Source organism: Pseudopipra pipra, chromosome 13 (genome assembly GCF_036250125.1).
Source record: "Pseudopipra pipra isolate bDixPip1 chromosome 13, bDixPip1.hap1, whole genome shotgun sequence".
Lineage (NCBI taxonomy): Eukaryota > Metazoa > Chordata > Aves > Passeriformes > Pipridae > Pseudopipra > Pseudopipra pipra.
The window spans coordinates 11,681,329-11,707,819 of NC_087561.1; the positions used below are offsets into that span (position 1 = coordinate 11,681,329).

General features: G+C 42.0%; 1 protein-coding gene across 1 annotated transcript; it reads left to right on the top strand.

Moving 5' to 3' along the window:
* Positions 1-26,491, top strand: ADGRG4 (adhesion G protein-coupled receptor G4). The gene is made up of 23 exons (XM_064670048.1): positions 1-97; positions 679-1,296; positions 7,257-7,340; positions 7,781-7,875; positions 8,258-8,310; positions 8,774-8,813; positions 9,128-9,153; positions 9,990-10,138; positions 11,067-11,199; positions 11,668-11,786; positions 12,760-12,970; positions 14,589-14,754; positions 14,874-15,023; positions 15,837-15,959; positions 17,666-17,711; positions 18,814-18,917; positions 20,280-20,401; positions 20,711-20,979; positions 22,180-22,273; positions 23,423-23,712; positions 24,300-24,401; positions 24,915-25,076; positions 25,742-26,491. The coding sequence occupies exons 1-23, from the start codon at positions 7-9 to the stop codon at positions 25,867-25,869; spliced, it is 3,375 nt and encodes a 1,124-aa protein (XP_064526118.1). The 5' UTR covers positions 1-6; the 3' UTR covers positions 25,870-26,491.

The following is a 26,491-nucleotide window of genomic DNA, read 5'->3' on the forward strand; positions in this document are numbered from 1 at the left end:
CAAAAAATGAAGAGGTTCCTGTGTGGCCCTGGACAGCACTCTGCTGACAAGGCTCTTTGCATCTTGGTGGTTGCTGCTCATCTTTTCTTCCTTTCAGGTACAGTAATTTCCCTCAGAATTAACCATAGGGATGGTTAATCCCACTACCAGTGGGCTTTGGGCATCCCCCAACCCAGGGGATGTCTGATGGTGTCTGCCACAGATCTTCTGCAATACCAGCACTGGCCATGGATTTCATAAGGCTTTAAACTGAAGGAGGTTAGATTTAGATTAGATACTAGGAGGAAATTCTTCATTCTGAGGGTGGTGAGGTACTGGAACAGGTTGCCCAGAGAAGTTGTGGATGCCCCACCCCTGCAAGTGTTCAAGGCTGTGTTCAAGTTGGATGGGGCTTGGAGCACATGGACCCTACACCTGAACTCTGTGTTGATTCCTATTTGTCATGTCTTGAGGACTTCAACTTTTCCTTTGCAAAGTTAAATTCATCTTCTCTTTACTGGTAGTGTGGGTGGTCTCAATTAAATTTCAAAGGCAGTAGAAACTAGAAATAGAAGAAAGTTTTAATTTTCTTAATCATCATTCAGGGAAGAACCCAAATGAGTCCATATGGCAGCTTTTTCTTTGCAAGTGACACTTCATTTTCCTTCTTTACTCTTTCCCAATGCCGTTTTCTTACAGAAACACGGGATCTGCATGAAGAACGACTGGATTTACTAGGAAGAAATGATAAATATGTATCCCTGGTCAACTTCAGCATCCCTCAGCTCTGTCAGTTCACAGTGTGCATTGACCTAAACCGGACAGCCAATGTCAGCTCGTGGGCAGCATTTTCCTACGACACTAACACCACCTCCACTGACATAAATGACTTAGAACTCGGGCTCTCTGGAGAAAACAAGCACCTGAGACTGTATCTTTTTGGCACCAAACGAGACATTGAGATTGACCTGGCCCTTTTTGTGTGGTATAGTGTATGCTGCTCATGGGACTCTGGGAAACAGCTGCTGGAGGTCTACTGCAATGGGAACCTCGTGCACAGCGAAGCCCTGGGCAGCGCAGGGTGCCTGAAGCCCAACGGCAGCCTCGTGCTGGGCCACCTGCACAAGAGAAGGGATGGCTTCATCGTGAGGATCAGCAACAGCTTCATCGGCAGCTTGTACTACTTCCAGCTGTGGGACCGTGTGCTGGCTCAGGAAGAGCTGCTGGGCTGTGCCATGGGCAGCACTGTCAGCTGGAAGGAGGAGTACTGGAATTTCAGCGGCGTCCTCCCCGTCGTGGACCATCGGCTGCGCTGCGGTGAGTCTGCGATGTTTTATCTTCTTGGGGCTTGTGTGTGGCTGGGGGTCACACGGAGCAGGGAACTCTCCACTGCTTGGGGCTGTCTAATGGCCTCTGAGTCACTGCTGCTGAGATTGAGACCAGGATGGGCAGAGCTGTGGCCGTGCTTACGACATTGCCTGCTCACCCCACGCAGGCTCTTCCTGATACAGAGGTTGTGGATGAGGTAAAGCTGGCAGGGACAAGCTCTGCCACTGAGATCCCCTGGAAGCTGCTGGCAGGTGGCATCTTTTGGATGAGCCTTCTAGTGGTTTATCCTTTTGCTGGGGCACCAATCTGCTACTGAGCTGGCCTGACAAAGAGTGAGGTAGGTGGGACTCTGAAATTTTCTTTCTTCCAATATGTTTAAAAATATTTAACTCAAGCCATTAGTGAGATGATAGTATCATAGAATCACAGAATCATTTGGTTTGGAAGGCACCTTAAAGATCATCCAGTTCCACACCCCTTGCCATGGGAAGGGACACCTTCCCCTAGACCAGGTTGCTCAAAGTCCCATCCAGCCTGGCCTTGAACAATTCTGGGGGCATCCACAACTCCTCTGGGCAACTTGTAATGACAGTAATCACTTTCCTGCAAGGCTTCTGTGTGTTGTGTGCCCCAAATGGTGCTGCTTCACGGACAAGCACTCTTAGCAGTGTTTAGGGTCAGCCCTGCTGTCTGTATGTACTGCATGGTATTTAAACTACACAGTATTAAAACAGGAACCCAAGACTGTCTAACTGACTGATAGACTGACTAATTTCTGTAAAACTAATGATATGTCACAATGTTTAGGTGCTCCACAATAACAGTGAATTCATCTTTGCTAGTTGTCTGTAAGCTGATAGCTTCACAGGGAAAGCAGTCACAGTATGAAGTAATTGGTATTTTTGTGTCCACTTTGAGAACACAAGGAGCAGCCCATCAGACAGCACATCTCCATCACATGCAGCACTTCCTGACTTCACTGCAGTTTTTTCCATCTCCTGCTCCAGTTTTCATGGGACCAGGGCCCAAGGCAATGAGATCATTAGGAAATCACCGACTGCGATGAAACCTCTGCTCAGAGGGATTCCCCACCCCTCCCTCATTGCACCCTCCCTCACTCTCCACCAAAGCACACCGGCACTAATAACAATTGCTGTAAATTACAACCTTCCCATCTGTCTCTTGGCTCCCTGCCCCACTGCCTTTACCCAAGCACTCCTCATTCTGCACTGCCTGTCACTAGACCCATTTCCCCACTTGTGTCCCTGGATGGTGGAGGCATGATCTGATGAGGAGGGAGGAGGAAGGCTCAGTTTCCCTTTTCCAATTAATACCTTCGCCTTTGGGCCCATTCATTCTGTGGGAAAGGTGTGTGCTTGGCTTGGCAAGGAGTCATGAGAAGTTTAGTCATGTTTGATGATGAAAAGTCCAACACCTAAGATCAAAGCCCCCATTCAGTGTTCCTGGGCTTTGATTTTTCAAGAAAAATAACCTGGATGAATTTGAGCATCTTTTTAGTGGGACAAAGCAGGTTAGAGAGACGCTTTCAATAGTCAAAGCATTCTTTCCCTCTAAAGCAGTCCTCAAGAACCAGATGATTTTCTCTAGTTAGGATTCTCCAGTGCAGCCTGAATAGGACATTCAGTCTGGAAAATGTTGAGCCAAATATTTAAAGGTTGTCAGCAAATAGAGACAGCAGCATGTCTCACAAGTGATGGACTACACCAACAAGCACCGAGGCTACTTTTGCCCATGGTGCCATGAACTGCTGGATCCACTTTGTGATCCACACTGGGAGGACGCTTACTGCAGTCTGACATCTTGCTAAGAACAATAACCAAGATGACTGTTGTGAAGTAACAGAGATGTTATTAAAATTTAATCATGTTTGAGAATTCGTCGTGTGTCAGATCTTTGCAAGACCTTTGCTTCCACTATAAATCTGCTCCTTACTTTAATTAACTGGAATTCATGAGTGAGCTGTAGCACTCATGCTGATGATACACGAGGTAGGGATAACAGTGAGCAGTGTAAACATGTATTGAGATTGATGTCCCATCTGTCAGACAGGGGAAGCTGCACCTGGCTGTAGTTCATGTGGATTGTCCATATGGGATCACACATATTGAGTCTACGTGAGACAATCTGAAGCATCCACGTAAGAAGTAGTTGTGCCAAAATGTTGCTGTGTAATGAAATGTTGTGGGGAAGTGCTATGTCAACACCAATGTCATGTCTTAGACTGTTATTTATGCCCAATATCACTCTTTAGCAGCAAGGCTTGCCTCTTGTGTTTATATGTGTTGTTTATGGATGTTTTATGTTGCATTGCTTGGTTATGCAGTTGCAACATGAAGTTGGGCAGCCTGCTTTGTTTTGGAAATCCTACATCATCTTTGGAAAGCCAGGGCTCATTTAGGCAAAGTGAGTGAAACTTCTCACACGAATATAGCCAGAGGAAGCCTTAAGAAGGTGTGTTGGCTTTTGTAAGTGCTATAATTATTGTAGCAATTGCACTGGCTTTGCTTGATAGTAGAAGTAAAGTTATTGTTCTACCTTTGCTTTTTTCCCAGGGATATTAAAGATAATCCTTTGTTTTTCCAGCTCAGCTGGGTCTTAGCTAAAAGTGTAGAAGTAAAAGTGTGTGTTCTCATCCTCTCACTGACTCAGTCTTCATCTCTTCCTCCCCCTACCTCACCCACACACTGCTTTCTGATTTTCTTCTTAATTTTAAATAATCCTGGAAAGGGCTGAATATTCAAAATCTGAAAATGACTGCCAATAATACAGAAATATATTTATTGCAGTTCTCATATTGGCTAGTCTAATTTTTGCTGCTTGTCTATTGGAAACAATATATATTTATTTACAGAATGCCAAATAAACCATTTATTAAATTATCAAATGAAAATCCTTGATGAGGACTTAAAAAAAATCAGTGGCATAGTATTTTTGTAGCTTCAGATCTCATCTGTCATCATGCCTTAGCCCTCATTTCGTGAATGGAATTACATACATATTAATTAAAGCAAATGCAGTTACAGGATGCAGGTGGCCAGTCCCACACCTGCCTGCTGGTAATGATCCCTGACATGTGAGAATAAACAGATTTCATTTTTCTTCAGGTGATAATGAGAAGGAGAAAGAAATAAATTATAATCTGTGAAGCTGTAATTATGCTTCATTTGTCAGGAGATGGAAACAGCATTCTGAGTTACATCCCTGGTAAGAATGGGTTTGGGGCTTTGTTTGGCCCTTTTTCTGTTGTTTTTTTTTCCCCTAGCAGATTTTTCTGATTCATCCTGCCTGGCTCTGGGAGCTATCATACATCACCCTTGAGGCAATGGTTTTTGAAGTATTACATTGATAATAACAGGAACAGAAGCCTGTAATCACACAGCTCTGTGCAGTTTTCTCCTACCTAGGAGAGGGTCTGCAGCAGTGGAACAGTCAGGGGGACAAGTTAAACCCCAGATGTTCAAACAGTTTGGGATATGGCTTGATAAATCACAGCCTAACATCGTGCTTATAGTTCTGTAGGAAAGAAATATTTATTCCACTGATAGATCATGTCTGCACAGCATTGGCCCTTCTGTGTTCTCATCAAACTTCCTCTGTGGCAGCGGTTCTTAAAAAAAGCTTGGAACAAGACACTCATTTTCTGTCAGCTTGAAAACAGGCACTTATTATTTGTAACATTGCACTGGGGCTCACAGAACCGTCTCTGCAGCTTTGCACCACAGGGAGGCATACAGATTTCCATTGGAAGTTTAAGCTGCTGAATTACAGTCCCCGAGGATGCTGGAATATCTGCATCTCTGCAGCACTGAGGGCCAGGTCCTCTGAGTTTTGCTCTCTGGGTATTCTCATGGTAGTATGATGTGAGGATGGGGAGGGCTTGTGCACAGGTGCTGGAGGAAAAAGCACATCCCCTTAGTTCCAGGTTCCTCTGTTTTCTTTTGAGGAGCTGGTTTCCTTTTTCTCTAGGACTTTTAATTCAGTAAATGCTTCTGGCTTCTTGTCTGTCAAACAGTGTTAGTGTTGGTAAGAGCTCTGTGCATGGAACATTGAGGTCTGTCTTGCAGCTCAGTGAGCTAAGCCTGAGGATCTTTTTCCAAATAAAGAATCAGCAAATGCCCACTATGTCAGGTTATGTTTCTGACCTACTGCAGGCAATGGATTTGAAATGGCAATGTGGCAGCTTGCTCCTGGACTTGCTAGTGTTTTGATGGAAGAGTAAAACAAAGTAGATTAGGTCTCTTATTTCCAAAGTTTACTACTATCTCAGATGCACACGGCCTGAGTAAAGAGGAGAGATGTCCAAATGCACACCGAAGATTCATCAAGCATGGCAAAAGCAGGCTTGCTATTTTTACAGCTTTCTGCACACCCCGGCAGCAACGGGGACTGTGCTCTGCCAAAGCAGGTTGCTGGATCTTGGAACAGCTGGTGCATCATTCCTGCTCCCCATCCTTCTGCCTCCAGGTGTGGGGGAGCCTCCTGCCTCAGCTCTCCACCAGCCCTGAGCACGTTACCTCTGCTGAGGAAACCACAGCGGCTGAAACCACCATCTCCTAGATCATAAGGTGACACCAAAACACAGACTGGCACCTCAGAGGAGCATTTGGAGGTTGAAGGTCTGAGCTGAAGACTGAAGGGTCTGAGCTTAGTCTGCAAGAGCCAACCTTGGAGAGACAACTCGGAGCTGGACTTCAGTTATTTTATTGTCCCCTTGCTCCAGTTTGACTCTGTGCTGAGTTCACAGCCTGTGGCTTAGTGCAAAGGGGAAAATCAATTGTGTGTCCAGGAAGCAGAAGCCTGTGTACTGTAGGGTGCCTGCTCAGAAGGGGCTTTTGACTTTGGACGTCCTTTGAACTTCACAAGATAATTTGAAGTCATTTAGGATAAAAATAGGAGACTTCAAGTTGTTAACAGCCCCTGTTTCTATTATTGTCTGTGGATATATCGCCACTGATTTGAGTGAGTCAGAGATGGGCTGTTGTATTTCAAGCATGGGTGAGTCTCCTTACCTTGAACTACTGTGGAGAAAAACAATGTTTTATGAAGCATGGTCTTATACTGCTTATTTCTGACCACACTCTTTATTCATAGACATTTGGCTTTGCATTCATATGTTAAGTTTATTTCTCTTAGTCAGAGCTAGAATGTCAAGTCTCTGACAGTCATTCGAGTGAAGTAAAAAACACAAATTACAAGCCTTGTAAGAAAATGGTACTTCTAGGGCAAAATGTTGTGATCCTGCTTTTCTTTCAGCACCAAGGCCTGTAATGTTACACAGTGATTCAGTTCACTGCAATTTTCTGTAGTACATGTGACAAACATCACCTGTTTTGTCCCTGTCTGCCTGGTGATATGGCAGATTGCATATGAAATGAAAAGTCATATCTGGCTTGACAAGGTGATTCACTTCAAGAAAAATTAGCTACGAATGAATTCTTGGAATTCTTTACTTTGAAAACAAATGGGAATCATTATGTCAGGTTACCATTTACCCAGAGACCACGAATATCAGTGTTCCTCTCACAGCCATTACTGCCTATAAACCCGTTAGCACTCAGTGTCTGACCAGTGCCTTTCTCTGAAGGCTGGCACAGCTTACACAGGCAAGAAGGGAACACAGAAAACTGCCCTTCAACATAAGAAATGAAAAAAGATAATGGTGCATAGCCTCCTGTCTTCCTTGGGATCTAAACCCTGCAAATCCTGTTTTCTCCCTTGTTATGCTGTAGTTACCTCTGGAGAAATAAATAAAAACCCAGGTGTTTGTTTTCCCTTTTGCCTTCATCCTGCAGAGGTCTGTGGAACCACAGCAGCTCCTTGTTACGATGACCTTCACTGAAGGGCTCAAACCTCTCTCTCACCTAGACCATTCTCTTCCTTACGCTTTTGCCAGTGTGAATTCTTAGGCCTTTTATTGTTCTTTCCAGCAGGCTTGAGGAAAGCATCATCAACAAGGGCTCCTACACTGCCCCCTTTACCTCTGACCAGTAGTACCAATGGTGTTGTTCCAGGTAAGTGCTCAACAGTGGCATTTTAAATGCTGTTGTGGTCATCACTGACACTGACTGACACTGTAGGGGTGACACATGTTTGAGCCATTGCTGCTTAGCAAGGTGTCCCGTGGCAGCAGATCCTCCTGTTTCTCCTGAGCACTCTCAGCAGACAGTAAAAGCCAAGACCATGCACACTCAGATATGAACCACAACTCGGTTGTTAAGCTGTGATAACATGACCACGTGTTTGGGCCCTTGAGCTCTTCAATAAAATTTCTAGCAATGCAGCAGCAATCAAAACTTGGACACTTGCAGTCTGGGATATCCCAAAGGGCTTTGGTGAGCAAGGGAATGGGAAAACAACTGTGCTTCTGCAGAGGGGTATGGACATGGGAAGGGGGGCAGGCGCCTGCTGTGCAAAATACAGGATTCATTTCACCTGTGTTCTCTCCTTACAGTCACCTTCTTTAATGTCCATATGAACTTTTCTCTTTTCTACAAAACCAAGAGAGCTCCTGATTACTACGATGCAAGGAGGCTTCTTGAACACTGGGTGAGTAGCTTGCTTTTCTCATTTTCATGTGTTTCTAGCAAGTATCAAATGAGGAGGAGAGCTGGTAGAATCATAGAATAGTTTGTGTTGGAAGGGACTTCTAAAGGTCATCTAGTCCAATCCTCAGTGTACAGAATGCAAACTGTTGGGACAACACAGAAATGTAACAATATTGTGGTGTTTCAGAATCATGTTATCCAATACATTTTTAACAGGACAAAAAGAAATTCTGAAGGAAGGGAAAAGTGTTAAAACTTTGCAAAAATTCGTAGCTATTTTCATCAGGATTTAGAATTTTGATGACAATTCTAAATTTACAAGCAGCTGTAGAAAAAGTATTGATAAATCAAGTTAATAAAAATGTTATTGTTTTTTTTTCCAGTTTAGTATAATCTTTATCGGAGAAGAATTTGTTGTGACAAACTTTAAAATCAGGTAAGGTTCTGGCTGTGTAGTGATGTCACCTTGACCTTCTGTCCTTTTAGCAGCCAGATTCCAAATACCCATTTCACAACTGACCAGCCCATGACAAGGGTGGAAACTAAACCTCCAGGTCTGCACAACTTCCAGCATGTTGAACACCCACATCTTGTTACTGCTTGCTTTACAAATGACAATACACTAACCCATTGCACTGTTCACATGGGGTGAATCCAATTTGAAAAGCCCTAAGGGAAGGGTGGGTCCCATTCTGGAAGAAGAGTTTTTTGTCAGGATGCATCTCTGTTATACTTGGTCTTGGTGATTTCTGTAGATATATCCATGCTGAATTCAAGATGACTTCTCTGCTGCAAAGTCTGGCTCATTGTGGTCAGAAGGTATTTTAGGTGATGGCAGAAGGGGGGGTGTTATATTTATATGCTACTGTGAAATATTTTCTATTCTCTTTTTCTTGCAGGGGTAATTATCTACAAAGCAGTGCCTATAGGAGGACTCGTGTATGTAATTTGTTATTTTCTGATTTAAATAATTACTTTTTCTTATCCTCTGCATAGAGGATATAGTAGTTGCAGGGTCTAAATGCTGACAGTATTGTGTTTTGTTGAAATTACTAAATCATCCTGATGGACCTGTAGCAGTACTGTGAAACAAAGGCTGCTCTATGGAGTCAGGTTCCAGTAACACTTAAAGCAACAGGCTCCATTTTAATGAGAACATTGAATTTGTGCTGATTACTTTCCTTAAAATCCAATTTGTGCCCATTGATTCTAACCAGCTTCTAACTTTCTGTGTCCCTCTATGTGACCTGAAGGGGAAGGTAAAGCGGATGTCACAAAGGTAAGATCCAGGGTTTTGAACTGGGTTTCCATAGTTCATGTTGATTTCATATTTAGGGTGAGGAGGAATTATACCCCTCCATGGCTGTTTGAGTTCAGAGTGACCAGAAAAGCACACATGGAGTAATGCTTGACTTGGGGAAATGCATTTGAGCATCCAAGGTTCCCATCTCATACCCTGAATCTTGGGAGACTCAAAGTGCTTCCATGGCAAGCTGTGAGGTTTGTGCTGCACCGTAAGAGCTGGCTGTGAGCAGTGTCCTTCACTGGGGCCAGTAAGTGGACAGTGCCCCAAAGGGATACCAGAATGAATCCTGCACCTCTCCTGTAGGAAATCCAGATTGCCTTCTGACCCCAGGCCAGGAGGAGGGGGAGCTGGGTTCCCATCACCTTCAAGGGGTTGCAAATGGTTTAGAAAAGCCTTGAGGAATGAGGGACCACTGTGTGGAGATAGGAGTGAATTAGAAACACATGAAACATCCCAACCCTAAGGAAATCTCACTTGTTAGCCCTCAGTTAAATTAGAAGTCCATTGAGGTGATCCACTCATGGCTTCTTGGAGCTTTCTGCCATGACTGAAGCCACTCAGTGAGAGGCACTGTCTTTCCAAACCTTCTAGAGTCAGCCAGCCCAGTCACTTAGCACAATAGCTGTTCTGAGGAGGAAAAGCTGAAATCCACCAGAGATACTGAAAGTGGTTAGTTAGATAGTTTTCCAGGGAGTCATGGAGTCTTCTACCTCTGGTGGACACAGGGTTTTATGATTGGCTCACTCCAAACTTTAAACATTGTGAAATGTTACTAATATGGCAGCCTTGTTTGTATGTTCTATTTGTAGCTACATCTGTAAGGCAATTATAAAGGCCACCTCTCTGGAAATACAAGAAGTGCTGAGTCTCAGGATCAAACAGCTGTTGAATGGCACATACAAAGAGGGACCATTATCCTTGTGTGTCAAACCTGAAGATGTGGCTGTGAAGTCAATAGGTATTATTTCACTAAAACCTCGTTGGAAATCACATGCTTTGTAATTCTGGCTACAAGTGTTTTATCAAATTTAAATTTTGTGGAGACGTTAGGCTAGAAAACACCCTTAAGAAGTAGCCAGACTGACCTCTTCTGATGCACAAGCTGTAGAATATCATGCAGTGACAGCAAGATAAAAAACTTGGGTTCCAGACAAATGGAAGTAAGTTAAAACTTGAATCCTGGTCCCAAGGCAGGTCTGAGCACCTTTGCAATGAAGGCAAGGTCAGGCTGATTCAGGTATAAATCCAGGAGCCCCTGCTGGTAGCCAGTGCTCCAGGGACACCAAAGCCAAACACTCAAACCAAACTCACTGCCATTTGTGTAATGTCTGTACATATTGGACCAAACCTCAGGAGGTAAACAAGTACTTTCTTGGTTTGGTTACAATCTCTGCTGCTCCTTAAAATACAGAAGTAAGACAGAGGTAAGAGCTAACAGACCATACCTGAAACTTAAAACATTTTATACCAGTGACTTAAAAAATACCAGTTGCAGAGGATAACACTACAAGCCTGGAGGAAAGACATTGATGGGATAATGAGGGGCAGTGTGAAAGCACCTTCAGATAGATTAGAGAAGCCTGCAGGATGTGCTGTCATTGAATATGGTTTGCGATGCTGGAAACTAACACTGTACCTGAGAACTGACCTTGTCAAACAAAAGAGTAAAAAAGTGTAGAAGAAGAGACCAAATATCTAAACAAATCTAAACAAAATGCTTTCTTGCAGATAGTAAACCTGTAAAATACTCCTATGCAGTCTGCAAATTACAGCTCATTCCCATCAGGAAACAAGGTCCACAGAACAGTTGGGTTCCTGTGTGTCAGCGGGAACTTCTTTTTGACTATTAAATCTTTTTAAAGAGCTCTTATGTATTTCCTCCTCAGCACTGATGGATTGTCCGGAAAGCTTCTCACACACAAGGTACAAGGGGAGTTATTCCTGGCCACTAACAAGTCCAGGCTCCGAAGCAGAGGTCAGCTGCAGGAAAAACCCTCTGCAGTCTGCTCAGAGGAGCTGGTGAGTGATGAGATCATCTTGTTTTGGTTCCTCCATGGAAAACAGGAGGGATCACCAGGCTTTGTCATGGTAAACCAGGTGGTAGTCTGTCATGGCAGCAGTGCCATGCCAAGGAGGATGCAAAGGATACAGGGCTGCAGGAAGAGGGAGTGTGGCATCATTCCCATCACCTGCAGTGGCCTCAGGACTTTCTGCTTGGGCAGGGAGGGGAAACACAAGCACTGTAGCATTTTGTGCCATCCCTTCATGGCTCCCTCCCCTCCAATACCTCCAGGTGCATTTCAAAGGGCTCTGGCATCTGGGCTCTGCTCCCACTCTGCTGAACAAGTGCTAAGTCAGATCTGACTTGCAAGTCCATTTAAAGTTGGGCTAATGAATTACATTCTTAGTTACCTGAGTGGGAAATATGAGGAACATCATTATTATGTATTTTTTCCTGTAACAATGTACATTGTTTTAATTTTTCAGTGCAATTAGTATTGAACTAGAGCAAACTTTTTGGAAGGAACCAAACATGACTAAATGTAAACTACTGGAAAAACTTCCAAATAATATTTTAGGCCTCCAAGATATCACGGTAACAGAAGGTAAGGCACCAGATACTTCAGTGACACAGTGAGTCACAGTAAAATAGTTTTATTCAGATAATGCTTATGTTGGACATCTGAACAAGGGAAGTGATAAAATTGCTTTATGTGCATCCTGCTCACCTGGTCATCTTAAAGATGTTTTAATGCTGATTAATTTTGCAAGTGCTTCAAAATTCTCTAGCTATCACTTTGAAGATTTGTCTCAAATTCTACACTTTGATTTAGAACTAAGAAAATAACCAATGAATAATGTCACAGGTTTTGTCTGTCCATACCGTCTCTGTTACCACATCAAAGTAGTTCATAATATCTGAAGCACAAATCAGTATTTGGAATTGAAAAGTTGGTGCTGCAGTTCACATAAGTGATAAGGTGACATTACCACATGGTTATATCTTTTTTAAGCTATGCCAAACAGTGTAAGCTGTTTGAATGGTGAACAAACCCAATACCATATCCACCTCCTCAGCAGTGCATCAAATAGTAGATCATTGAAAGATATCTGCAGTTGCACACAGTCTCTCTGACTCCCAGGGTGTAAAACTCTGCTTCTATAAAAAATTACAGAAGGATGATGAGATGATCAATGGCAAATACATTTTTTCAAATGATACCATTCAGAATTTGCTTTTGCTATGGTACTAGGTAAGCAGCATTTGGGGAGAGGGGAGGATCTTGTCTAATTTGAAACTCACAAATGCTTGTAAACATGGCAAAAGTTAAAGGTAAATATTATTTACAGGTAGTATTTATAAATCCAAACGCAAGTGACAACATTTGTTTCATTGACATGTTGAGGGCTTATTGACTTATTCTTAGGAGATAATTTTGTAGTAGATCAGGAGCATTATGACCATATGGAAAGAGAGGAGAAGGAGATTAACTCCTGCATTTAACATAGACACATGTAGCTGTATAGCCAGAGTGACAGCTATGCCACATAAATCATCTCTGCTTCCTTGTTTTTCAGAGAATGCAGAAGATGTTATAGATCACATTTTATACCTCTTGCCAAATGCAACACTGCATGTGGAAGAATTAGAAATCATTGCAAGTAAAATTTCTGGTATTGTACAGCTTGCAGATGTGAGTGTGACACTTGCAAAGGCTGCATTGTCTATACTAGACTATATTTCACTGCAAGAAATAGAAGATCAGAACATTAGAAAAATAACCAATACGTAAGTAAGATAACTTGCCCAGAAGAGGCTTCCTAATTTGAAATGGCACCATGGACTGTTTCATTCACTCTATTAAAATATCACCATGGGATTTAGCAATTTCTGTACTTGGATCTTAAACATGTTTGTGGTTATTAGCAGCAGAAATTGGTTATTGTGTTGTCAAAGGTGCTTTTACCAGAAACAGTTCTGCAGAAGTCACCATCACAGTGTTGTTCCCTGTGGGCATCCAAACCTGGAGGCAGCTCAGGGACTGCCCAGCTGCCACCTCCTCTCATAGGTGATCTTTGTGGCTCAGCAGTGAGGTCTGTTGACAGGTCAGCCTGGAGACACAAATCTCTGTCACTCCTCTACCTGTGCTGATAAAGACTTTTCAAACACAGCTATGCAATGATAAATTAGAAGTTCTGGGTGGAGCATGACTATGCCACAGCCCAGTTGTTTGCAGTGGACAACTTGGCATTGATTTTCCAAACCCAGGAGTCTGCAAGGAGGAGTAACCAAAAACAGCCTAGAAAATCTGTCAGAGAGAAAGCACTGGGTAGCTTCGTGATCGTTTGGGCTGTGTGCTCTCTCTTCCAAGCCTGTCACACTGCAGTGTGTGGGGTGGGGGCTGTGATAGCTGCCAGCACGCACCACCTCTGCCTTCTCAAATAGGCTGCGGGGTTCTTAAGGGAAATATCCATTGCTTTGAATTCTCCTCCCATGAAATGTAAGGTTTTAGGGACAAGGATGTTATTCTTGATCCTTAATGGAGATAGAGTTGGTATTTTGGGGAAGCTGAACTCCAGGCTTTGCAGCTCTAGGGCAGCTGTGGCTGAAAGGGTCCTGGTGTGTCTGGGGCTGATGATGCATGAAGGTAATGCCAGACCAAAGGACAGGAAGATTTTCCTTCAGTCTGTCTTTCACATTTTCAATAGAGTTTTATCCCTCCTTGCATATTGCTGGATAGCCTTAAGGGAGCCAAACAAGCTGTGGAGCTGTCCCTGACTCTTAATACCCATGAGTATTAAACAACCCTAATTTGCTGCTTCCTTTACATTCCAGCCTATTCTGTCTACTTAGAAAAAACCTCACTGATAGTAAGGCCCAGAAATGTCTGTCCTCAGAGATAATTAGAGTTTTACTGGATGAGCCCTTGAGCAGCAGCCCTACCTTTAGAGCTTGGGGCGGTGGGGATTTGGAGCACAGACTTCCAAAGGTTCCTTGCAGACTAACTTATCCTGGCTGTGATATTTTACCTGAGGGTACAATTAAATGACTGAAAATAGTCAAATTAGCAGATTTTACAAGTCACTGCCTTCCAGATTTGACTGGGCGTGAATTTTGACTCAGGTCTTCCCAGAACCACCTTGTGTGGTCCCTGCAGGAGGGTATCTTCCACCTCCCAGACTTTCGGGCCACTGAAACATGCTAACTCAAGTGCTTGCCCTCACCTGACCCTGTGGAGACAAAATGCATCTATCCCAAAACGGACCCATTCTGCTCTAGGGCTTGCTCCTCGTGGTCATAAATCACAGCAGAGGGTTTTAGCCGATTGTTCCCTGGATGTGTGTTATGAAGCTAGGAGAACATTTCAAGAGAAGTATTTTTTTTCTCCCTGTTCCTTTTGTTGAAGTATCCTGCAGACAACTGAGGAGATAGGCTACAAGGTGACTTGTGCAGACAGAAATACGTCGGTCATAACCAATTCCTCGGCTCTGTTGGTGTTGCGTCCAGATCCCAGCACGTTTGGAGGACTGGCCTTTGGCATTACCTCCTACAACAGAGGTGTGGATCTCCAGGTGAGAGCAAAGTATCACTCAGAATCATGGACTAAACCAGACAACCCTCCTGCTCTTCTGTCCCGTTGTGCATTTGACCCGAGGACAGCAGCTCTGAGCATGTCATCTCTCTCCAGCAGATCAATGTGCAAGAAAACCCTTTCAAAAATGCCTTGGCCTCAGTGTTTTTGCCAAAATCCCTGAAGAAATTCCTAGGGATCGAGCACTGTGACCCAGACAAGCATTCGAAGATCCAGTTTAAGTTTTTTGGCACTACTTCACTTTTCGCGGTAACTACGACTCCCAACAAACCCAAACACAGCAGGAATGGGCTCAGCTGTTCCCAGTGCCTACAAAAGAAATCCCAACAGTGTCGTCTGTTCCAGGCACAGTTAGCATCAGCCTGAGAGAGAAATGTGCAGGGAAAATGTGCTCATGCAGCAAAACCTTGTCTGTAGCAAGGGTGCTCTGAGAGGTGTCTGTAAACCTTAGACTTTCCATTCATTTTCTGTAGCTGATGTTATTCTAATCCTTCTGTTATGCAGGAAAAGAACATACCCTGACCTTCCTCTGATACTAAACTCTTAAGGACTTGGGATATACCAAACATCATGAAAATAACTTCAAGATTTATGTCTCCATTAAAATAATAGCAGCACTGATGTGCAGCATTTAGGATTATTCTAGTAGTTATTATGTTTTCCTAACTCCGGGAGGGGTGGGTATAACTTAAAAGGGAGACATTTCTTTGGAATGATGGTGCATACAGAGTGCTGAGCAATACTTTTCACATAGAAGAAACATTCACAGTCGTGCCTACTGTCTAATGAGCTTAATGATGTACAACTGGATGTTTAAATGTACTGAAACAATTATACAGCTTTCTCCATCCAGCTGATGCATCTGAGACTCAATTCTGCTTCAGCTGATGTGGAGACTGTCCTGGAATTGCAGCTAAATACATTTTCTAATGAAGTAGCAACTTTACATGCAGCATCCCATGGGGTTTAGCTGATCACCATTTCCAAGAAGTACAATTGAAAAAAAAATGGGAGCAGGCAGAGCCTGGATTCTTTTGGCATGCATGTGTTTTTCCACTGCAGGATGACAGTTTAACGATGAAGAAGTTGAACACTTTTGTTGTGAGTGCCAGTGTTGAAAATGCATCAATTCAGAACCTTAAAGAGCCTGTGACTGTCACTCTTCGGCACATAGACCAGAATACGGTAGGATGTGTTCCTTTCCTCAGGGATGAGATGAAGCAGAGCTGATTTCACTCACCCTTACAGTAAACTGGGAACAGGAAAAATAAGCTTGAAACGCTTTACTGCCTGACCTCTCAATGTTACATCAAGACCCAAATATTGACAGACCACACAGGTCTCGGTGTTTATAAATTCCTGCAGGTTACTAAAGTTTGTGTCTCCGCTCTAAAGCCATGCTTAGCAGCACAAGAGCTTTTCATTGTTTCCTTGTTATGATCTGGACAATTTTTTTCCAAGGAATAGCTTATTTGCTAAAAACCAGCAGGTTTTGGATTGGACTGAAATGATTTATCTGTGCTCTGAATTCAGCAAATTGGTTTAGTCACCAAAAAAAGTAAACTTAAAAAAAACCCAAGACATTGCAAAGATGTTTTCAAGATTAATATGCTTTGTTTTGTTTCAAAATGATGTTTCAAAACTGAAGTCTATTTTATTCTAAATGGGCACAGGTCAAACTTGTTGACTGAGTTTCACCTTAGCATTTCTGGGTTGTCAGTGTTTAAGGTTCAACCTCCACATGAATATATTACAAACCCAGAGCAGAACAAAATTATTCAATAAGATGAATTTAATTAAAGTTCAAGTCAATGAGAGCTTGGAAATGCTGCTTTTATGGAGATATGCTCTTTCCATTCAGTTCTAGCAAATATATACCCAGAAATTTTATCTAGATATCCCCTCTCTTCTGTCATTTTTACTTCACCAGGCCATCTGGCATCTCTCAGATTTTTTCCCTCAACCTTTTAAAATTATCTTAATTAAATATTTAATGAGTTATCATCCAAACCTACATCTTTGGCTCTCTGCCTAATTATATTTGACAGTCTACAGATCACACATCTTAACAGCTTATCTGTTAGGCTGGCTTCCTGTAAACTCTCTGCTTTATTAAACTTTATTAATGATATAATAATAATAAAAGTAAATGAATCTGTGCCCTGGGAAAGTTTGCTGCAGCATTATGAGTAATAAACTAGAATGTCCCCAAGAGAAAACATTACATTGAATATCCATTTACATCTGTTCAGTTCTTACATGTCTTCCCTGTCTGGTTTCAGAGAGAGGAATCACTGAAAATCTAAAATAAAGGTTTCTTGTGGGTTTTGTTGTTGTTGTTGGGGTTTTTTGTTTTGTTTTGTTTTGTTGGTTTTTTTTTTAATTGTGTAAAATCTCAGGTTGTTATTCTAGGTCTTAGTCATAACTTTTGAATTTCACCAGTAATTTGGGGTGACATCTCAGACACCACATGAAGCCAATGAGATTAGACACAGGAATTGGTCTATGCTGGACAATATGTCAGATTTTCTGCTGTCCTTAAAAGACTACAAGGTACTGAAAGATACAGGTAAAACTGGGAAAATCACTGACTCCCAGGATTTCCCTTGGTAAAGGGAGAGGCAAAAATCAGGACTCTGCTGGTTCAGTGCCATGGATGAGATGGACAATATCCCAGCTGGCTCTACAAGCCCCAGTGTCCAGCAGCCCCTGACCCACAGACCCACTGCAGCACCACCACGCAAAAAATCAGAGAGCAGTGCAGGGGAAATCAAACCCAAATCACAGCCTTAGTTATACACCCCAGTCAGAGCAAGATGCACCTTCTGCAAGTGCAGAGGGCATACAGACATACTGGATAAATGTCACAGCCTCCTTTTCTCTGCTTCCAGGGCAATGCAGCAGTGCACTGCGTCTTCTGGGACTTTGGGAGGAACAGTAAGTGTTATTTGCCGAGCTGCCACACTTGCTCTGTCCCCAGCAGCCTTTGGCTCCTTGGTGTGGCACCTCTGAGACTCGGGGCTGTCCTGTTGAGTTGGTGTTGCTGCTTTGGCTTGATGTTGGTACCTCAGTAATCAGTGTTAGCCCTAGGGATACATGTATGGCATAGTACAGAGCTGCAGCTATATCAGTAAGAAGACTTAGACTAAGAAAAAAGCAGAAATTATATGAAATGTCTGATGAATTCTCACAGTTTCTTCAGGGAGGTCCAGGGGGGCTTCGCTGGGATCAGGCCTTGAATGTGTCTCATGCACTCAACAGACACAGAAAGATAACTGTGTATTGGGTTAACTCAGAGCATGTGGGAAAGGCTTGTTCTGCAATTATCAGGGTTCAAAAATATATACTTTTTAAAATCAGAAGCTTAGCTTCTGAATGTGTCATACATTCCCCATAAATAATCTTATGTTTCACTCTTTTATTATTGCTTTCAAGCCTAAAATAGACAAAGGATAAGTGGACACAAACACACGATGAATATCAACCCATTAATTGGCTCAAATAACTCCTAAAAATACTGCTAAATGTTAACTCTTCATGCATTGCAATAGAAGATTAGTTTTAGTTTGGTATGTTGGCTGCTACATATTTGAAAAAGAAGAAAAAGATGGATAAAAGTATAGCACAGCCATAAGGCACCACTTCTAAATTCAGTCTTATCAGAGAAGATCTGGCTTTTTCAGTGCTAAACTCTGCCTACATAAATCCTCTGCCCTGTACATACATCTTTCTTTTTGTGTTTCCACATCCTGCAGCACAACCTCACCCAGCACTAGGTTCTTCTTGCTTTTTGTGTGTGCAGACATGTAAATGACTTTAAATATTTCTTCATTCCACCAAAGGCTTTCATCCAAATTTTGAGGTTCTCAGGCAACTACAGAAGATGTGTTCCTGTGTGAAATCTCACTTGTGTGCTGCTAAATGACCCTGCAATCTGTACTAACTTGAGCTCATCTTCACAAACCCTGCATGCTGCAGAGCTATAAATGACTGAGCATGACTAACTCTACTTAAAAATCCCTTTTTCTCTATTACACAGATGGACTGGGTGGTTGGAATACATCAGGGTGTGAAATGGAATATACAGATATGAATTACACAATCTGTTTTTGTAACCATCTTACCCATTTTGGAGTCCTACTGGTAAGTACTCTGTGAATCATCTCCCAAAAAGTCCCGTGGCACTAAACAAAGTCATCTTTAGATTTGGGGAGAGATGGGAGATTCATATCTATGCAAGCTGTTAGATATCTGCAATTTTGCCAAAATCAGTAATAACAAATAAAACAGTTATAATAATTTAATGATATAAAGTCCTCTAAATGTCACCTGCTTCAAGGCAATTTCATTTTACAGATGTAGTTTGTACTTCTTTGCAGTGTAACTTAATCAACCTTAATGTCTTATTTACTGCGTTGGAAATACTGTGTTGAATTTATTACCTGCCAGTGGCAACTAATGACATTACATCTTTTGGAATGTTTTATCTATGCTCCATCAGAAACTGAAGTTTAATACAAATGTGGGAGATGTCATTATGTATCACCTCTTATTTCTCTGTAATACAGAGAAAACTGCCTCTAAAAGTAAAATGTCGAAAGCTGATATGACTGCCTGAGAATGGGCTGCAACAAAGGCAAAGTGATAGGCAAGTTCTAAGCAAACTGAGTAGATTAAAGTTGTCTAATCCCAGTAGGATACAGCCCACAGGATCGGGTATGGCCCCACCTTTGCCTTAGGATGCTTCCCCTAGAGGTCAGCATCACCCTGCTCCACCAGAAGCAAAAGCCCTCTCCAGGAGTAAATATGTGACATTACAGGGAGGAGTTGAGATGGTTCAGAGTTCGGACACTTGCTCAAGTTCCCATTCAAATGAAGAGAATTCAGTTTGATTTTAAGATCATACCTCTCACTGCCACTTTAGTAATCAGCACACCTACAAGTATTCAACATCAGAGATGTGGGTTACTGGTCTGAGGTTCAAAGCTTCACCAAATAGAAGAGAAACTGTGTCAGGGAACAACAAAATCCTCTCAATATTCCTTCAGCAGCTGTGGAGAAGCAGAGCACAGCCTCCTAGCTGATTTTGCAGAGGGATGCTTTCTGGACAGGGAGGATCCTCCCACACTCCAAGACATTTAGCAGATTTGTGCAGTTCCCAAGCATGGCAGCTGCCACTGAAACAAAATAGTTTCTCTTACAAAGCAAGCTCCAGAGGAATAATTTTGTCAAGAACCTGGAATCCTTATTGAATTTGTGTTTCCTGAAGGACAGCTTTTCTAGCTTCACAACCTATTGCTGGATACTTTAAATACTGCACATTTTTACTAGTTTGGATATCCTGTAGGACTATACAATAAGAAACGCATAAAAATGTTAATGGAAACCCTCCAAAATTAGCAGTAAGCAGAACAGGAATTGATTTCTTTTCAATGTGAAAATGTGTACAGGAATTTTCTTAATCTGTAGTGGCAAACAACTGTGATTCTTTATCTTGTAACACAGGACTTGGCCCGGACAGAAATAGATGTCACACATGATCATATATTAACTGTGATAAGCTATGCAGGATGTGGTGCTTCTTCCCTTTTTTTGGGAATAACGCTGGTGACATATTTAACCCTTGAGTAAGTCTGATCCTTTTTCTCACATGGCTTTTAATATTTTAGCAATAATGGATTTGCAGCAACTATAAGAACGTTTGTTAATATTTGATGCTGTAATACACAGGAGGGGAGATTGAGAGCTGACATTATAAAAATTGCTTTATTTTGACCTCTGGTGAAATTAGAAGGATTCAATCACTTAATGCTTTAATACAAGCATCAGTCAAAACTGTTCAGCAACTTCTATGTTCCTAAGTTTCACAGCACCATAGAATGGCTGTACACTGGATGATGCAGAGATAACCTTGTGGACTTTCCCCTTCTTTTTAGGAAGCTGCGGAGAGACAATCCTTCAAAAATCCTGCTCAACCTTTGTGCTGCACTGCTGATGCTGAACATGGTCTTCCTCACCAATTCCTGGCTGTCCTCATTCAACCAGCCAGACCTCTGCATCACCATGGCCATGCTCCTTCACTATTTCCTTCTTTCAGCTTTCACGTGGATGTGCCTGGAGTCTGTTCACTTTTACTTGGCTCTTGTCAAAGTTTTCAATGTTTATGTCCCAAAGTACATCCTAAAATGCTGCATTGCTGGCTGGGGTAAGCAAGCAGATTTCTTCTCCACTTCTGGGCTTGTCAACTTCTCTAAAGTTGGGGCATATTTGCAAAAGCAAGTGAGAACACTGAGCTAGCAGAAATGACCTGAGCTGTAAGGATGGATCTCTCCCCCCAGGCAGGTTCAGCTTAAATTTCTTCTGCTCAGGGAAACATTAGCATAAAGTGCCTGTTGCTCCCTGCACAGTCAAATGAAAAGGTGAAAGTGAGTGTAAGGAACTGCTCTCCTACCCCTCCTGTTCTTACAGGAATGATTTATCAGGGTACCTCACATCTGTGTGTGTGCCTGCAACAGTATGAGCTGCCCACAGCCTTCACCCTTGCACTGGGGATGCTCAAAGGTGTTTTTAGTTCCTTCTCCAAGCCCTGTGTCCAGAATACCTGGCATTCTGTTCATGATTACCCCACACAGGGGGGATTTGACTTTCATTCATTGCTCTCCTGAGGACTTCCCTGGACAAGCATCAGAGGCTTATCTGGGAGAAATACAACAAAAATAGCCCATAGGCTGGTTCAGCTGTTAGAAAAGGTGTTATCAGAGGCACTGACCTAGAGCAGAATTTGGTCTGCATTATTTGGGTCACCATTAGATGCTGTTTTAAAGTGGGGGGAGGTTGGCTCTTGAATAGCGTGAAGTGTATTGTCTTCTCTACCCTCAGATCTGACGTTGCACACAACTGTTCTCAGGGGCAGCCATCCATGATGGTGTTGGCAGCAGCTGTTCTCCACAGAAAAGACAGGACTGAAAAAAATGTGGGAAATGGGAAATGAGTGGAAGGGAAGACTGATAAAACACTGCCTGGAAAACGTCTGCCTCTATAAGCTCTTAACACAAAATGCTGTGGTTTGCTTATCTTTTGACACTCAGCTTTTGTAATAATCAGTTGGTTTTATTTTGCCAGATTGGATCCCTTCTGGAGATGTTTGAACACTCACAAACATTTTGCAAACACGGATATTTTTATGCCTACTCATTTGTGATTTACATAAATAGGGAGATTCGACCTGCTATGCCATATATTTAATTACGCTTGTCTCAGAAGGAGATTTTGGGGGTAGATTTTGATCCTAAGATGCATATGTCTGCTGTAATTACTCATCAGAGATTATCTGACATCTTTCCATATTCTCCATTTTTTTTCTTTTAAATCAAAATATTTCTTTTTCCCTTGCTTTCCACGTTAGGAATACCAGCTATTGTAATTATTCTTGTGCTCATTATAAACAAAGACTTCTATGGCAATGGGTCGCACTCTGAGAACAATCCTTACAGCAATTTGTAAGTACAATGCTTTCAGCTTTTTGATGGTCACCAGAGTATCTGAAAGATACAAGAGATAACCAGAAGGCAACAACTTCTCTCTTGCTTTTGTCTTTTCTCCCCATCTTTACCCTCTCCTTTTAGTGGTTCTGGTTCATTGAATCATTTTGGATGCGTGGCTACTGCACAGAGTAACTCTCACATCAGTGAAATGGGCTTGAGGACAGGGAAGGCTTCTGCCAGTCAACTCCCTGTTTGTTTTCTGTGAAATCTCTTTCTTTACTTGACATTAGCTCGGTCTGGTGGGACATTGGTATATGCTCCTTTGTGTTCTGGGTTTCTGGCAAAATGTGAAGGTACAATAATTGCTCAAAGATTTTGCACGTTTGCTTCTGGGGTTTGTTTTGTTTTGTTTTGTTGGTTTTTTGTGTTTTGGTTTGGTTTTTTGTGTTTTGATTTGGGGTTTTTTTGTGGGGTTTTTTGTGGGTTTTTGTTTTGTTTTTTTTTTAATGTCAGTTCATATCACTGTCTCATCATAATTTCAAATTCTTTTATTTAAATCATCTCAGCCTCCTCTCTTTTCCAGTGGGAAAACACTGCATTCTTTCATCCTTTTTAAAAATGGTTTTATAGCAAAAGTGCTTCCATTTTTTTCACCTGTTTTCTGTTTAGCACAATCTGATCACTTGTTGGTGAAGATTACCTGTAATATTTGAATTTTATCCCATCAGAGAGGCAACACACCCCTGTGACACCTCAGAGGGAAAATTGTTATTCATTGTTAGCAAAAAGACACTAGTTTATGTCTAAGGAAAAGCTAACCAGTGGCATGCTATTATTTAGACTCCTAATTAAGTCATATTTAACTTGGTTTTCCTAAGGCAGTGTGTCTTTGTGTGTATACATCATTAAGTTGTGAAACAATTGTCATGTTTATCTGAATTTGGCAGAAATAGTAACATCTCAAAGTTAATGAATATCTGTAACATCCATCAGAAAAGGCAAGCAGAGAGATTCCATGAATGTCCTCACTGGGTGAAAATAATGGGCATTAGGGTATGCCCTGAGTGTTGGAGAAGCATACAGGATACTTATTTGGGCAACCAGGCTTCCTGAGTTTCACTCTCACAACTCCTTATATTGAATCCATGCCTCCCTTTCTTGCAGCTGCTGGATTCAGGACAGTGGAGTGTTCTACATCTCTGTTGTGGCCTATTTCTTCTTGATATTTTTGACAAATACAGCCATGTTCATCACTGTTCTCCTCCAAATCCACTCTGTGAAGACAAGGACACAAAAGAGATCCAGATTCTTCAAGCGGAGTGTTCTCCAAGACCTCAAAAGTGCTTTCAGCTTGATGTTCCTTTTGGGCTTAACTTGGGGCTTTGTCTTTTTTGCCTGGGGAGAAGTGAGGATATTTTTCTTGTATCTTTTCAGCATTTTTAACACCTTGCAAGGTAATTTCTCAATGGAGTAGTGCTATAAATACAACAATTTAGGGCTGCAAAATAGAAATAAATTTGTAACATCATGTAATTCAATCATAGGGGAAGAGGAGAGCTTCTGTATTACAGGGTTTAGCTATTTTAAAAGGAAGGCTCTGTTGCAATGGGATGACAGTGTTGTTTAGACAGCATTGCTGTTATAGACTATTAAAGACATGAATTCATTCCTTGGAAATATGGGTCCCAGTAAACACACCTTTTTAGGAGTTGGCACAATCCTTTTCATCTGGGCATAAAAATGGTTGATAAAATCCACAGTGACTTGCAGATTATTCTTATAAAAAATCTGCAGAAATCTCTTCCTATCAGCCTTCCATATGTACAAAGGACTTGGTGCCACTCTGGGCCAATAGAATCATAAAATCACAGAATGGGTTGGGTTGGAAGGGACCTTAAAGATCCCAGTGCTGGCCCAGGGACCACCTCTCTGCCCATGCAGAACATTACTAGTATCAGGGGCATGCCAAACATTTAGAAAAGGGACACTGGGTTGGACAATACATCTGAAAACACATTAATCTCTCTTCTTGCTTCTCTAGGGTTCTTTATCTTTGTGTTTCACTGCCTAATGAAGGATGAGGTAGTGAAGCAGTGCCGAGTACACTTCTGCTGGGGAAGATTCCGTCTGAGTAACTATTCTGGTAAGCACTGAGGGGGTTTGTTTAGCTTGACTCATGAGTCTTTGTCTGCTACTGGTGCCACATTTGTTCTACATTAAGAAATAAGGCTCCCTCAGTAAACTTTCTGCATTGCATTGGATGATTCTTCTTTAGTAAGTCTTTATCCTCTCCCATTAACTGCTTATATGATATGATGATGGGTTGGCAGCATGCAGTAAAAACTGCAGATTTACAAAAATTATTTTAGCTTGGTCTCTGATTCTGTTCTCACATGCCATTCAGTGTTCCCTTATGTGAGCAGTGTTTTTGGTGACTTTCCAATCTTCATAAAGCTGAGATTCTGAAATTTATGCAGAATATTGGGCATGCTAGCAGCTATTTCTTATGTGCAGGAGCTGGGTTTGCTCAGCCTGGGAAGGAGAAGGGAGATGTCTTGCTGTCTCTGGCTGTCTGAGGGGTGGTTATTCTCTGGCTGTTTGAGATGTGACATCTGTACAGAATTTTGTTCCTGTGCCTTCCACTCTCTGATTTCAGACTGGAGTGGGTCAGGTGCAACTGCAGGATCTACACCAAAGCATTTAAACCGCAAATCACCATCCCAGGCTTTGCAGAGTCTAAATTCTAATGGAACAAGTTCAACTTCCAATGGTTCAGATTTCCTTCCCAGGTCTTCTCCAGATAGGAATTTTAAGATTGGTAAGAAAAACAGTGTGCACTGCACAGACTGGAATGCAATATATTCCATATGGTGACTGTCAAATCCCAACCAATGGAAATAAATAGGAAATCTTTCACTGCTTTGTCTGTGCCAGAGTGTGGTTTGGGGTTAATGGCTACATTACACGTGGCTTCTCTTGTACTAAGGAAAGTAAGAAAGCCCTTAAAATCCTGGGATGGCTCTTCTCCAAAAGGAAGGGAACCCTGCTCAGCTTCCATCTTAGGCATCTAAGAGATATTCTACCCTGGGCCAGCTGGCTGCTACTCACATGGGACCTACTTCCAGTTAGGAAGCATCATAGTCTTGAGATAGACGATAGTGCTCCCTAACTGGAATTGCATTCCCAAAAGAGTTGAGATCTTGGGGATTCAGAAAGCTGAACAAGACCTGCTGTGAGTCTTTTTAATCCAGAAGAATCCCAGCAGAAGGTTTTGCCTTCCAAGATGAAGAAATTGTTGTAGAGCCATTTACTGAAACAGGAATAGCACCAACATTCCTAGTTGTTTTTGGAAACATGCTGATTTGTGTTATTTCCACAAAGGTGTTAAAACAGTGAGTTCTGCATATACTCTTACAGGATTCCTTCTAAATACATTAAACCAAATAATTATAATGGAAATTTTTTCCCAATTCTTTCCCATAGCTGAAGTCCATTACAACCCCAGTGCTGTATCTCCAGAAGATGGTGAGACCAAACATCCTTGTTCACAAAGAACACTAACCATGGATACAGCACTGCACTATCCACAGAAAGCAGGATTTTTACACTGATACTGAATTTGTTTTCTTCTGATTATCTAGTGATGGTTCTCCTCTGTGTATGAAAACAAGCATTGTTCAAATAATTACTTCTAATGTACAGTTATCACTCTGGACACAGTTATCCCATGACTCAACTCTAGGCTTCAGTGGAATTTCAATCCTGACCACACAAGGATTTGCTGCCCCCATGTTTCCAAGATTAGTCCTCATGTTAAACAGGGACTGGAAACATTCTCTCCCTCATCATTAGTCCCTCCCATAGTTCATCTTTTTTTTACCCTTTACACCCTCCTGCCATTTCTCTGTTTTCTTCTTCATCTGATACTTATTGTCAGAGCCTAACACACATAATACTGAGTTTCAAGTGATATTTTTTAGCCTGCTGGTTGACTGCCTCAGGCACAGACATATCTTTCCTTACTTTTTCTGAAATGGAGTTTGACCAACTCGGACATCAAGAAGTTGGACTCAGCCTCCAAGATGTATGTTTTTATTTTCACATGTGCTGGCTCTGATGATCTGGTTTTAGATCTCTAAAGAGATGTAGATGCATGTTTAAATGTTTGAAAATGTTGCCCAGTACCTTCAAATGGAATGTGGAAACAATAAAAACTGAAATTCCCACGTCTAA

Coding starts and splice junctions, on each gene's coding strand:
- ADGRG4 (XM_064670048.1), top strand. CDS start 7: ATGAAGAGGTTCCTGTGTGGCCCTGGACAGCACTCTGCTGACAAGGCT. Junction 8,311..8,773: donor GTGACAAACTTTAAAATCAG/GTAAGGTTCTGG, acceptor TTTTTCTTGCAG/GGGTAATTATCTACAAAGCA. Junction 20,402..20,710: donor GTGACATATTTAACCCTTGA/GTAAGTCTGATC, acceptor CCTTCTTTTTAG/GAAGCTGCGGAGAGACAATC.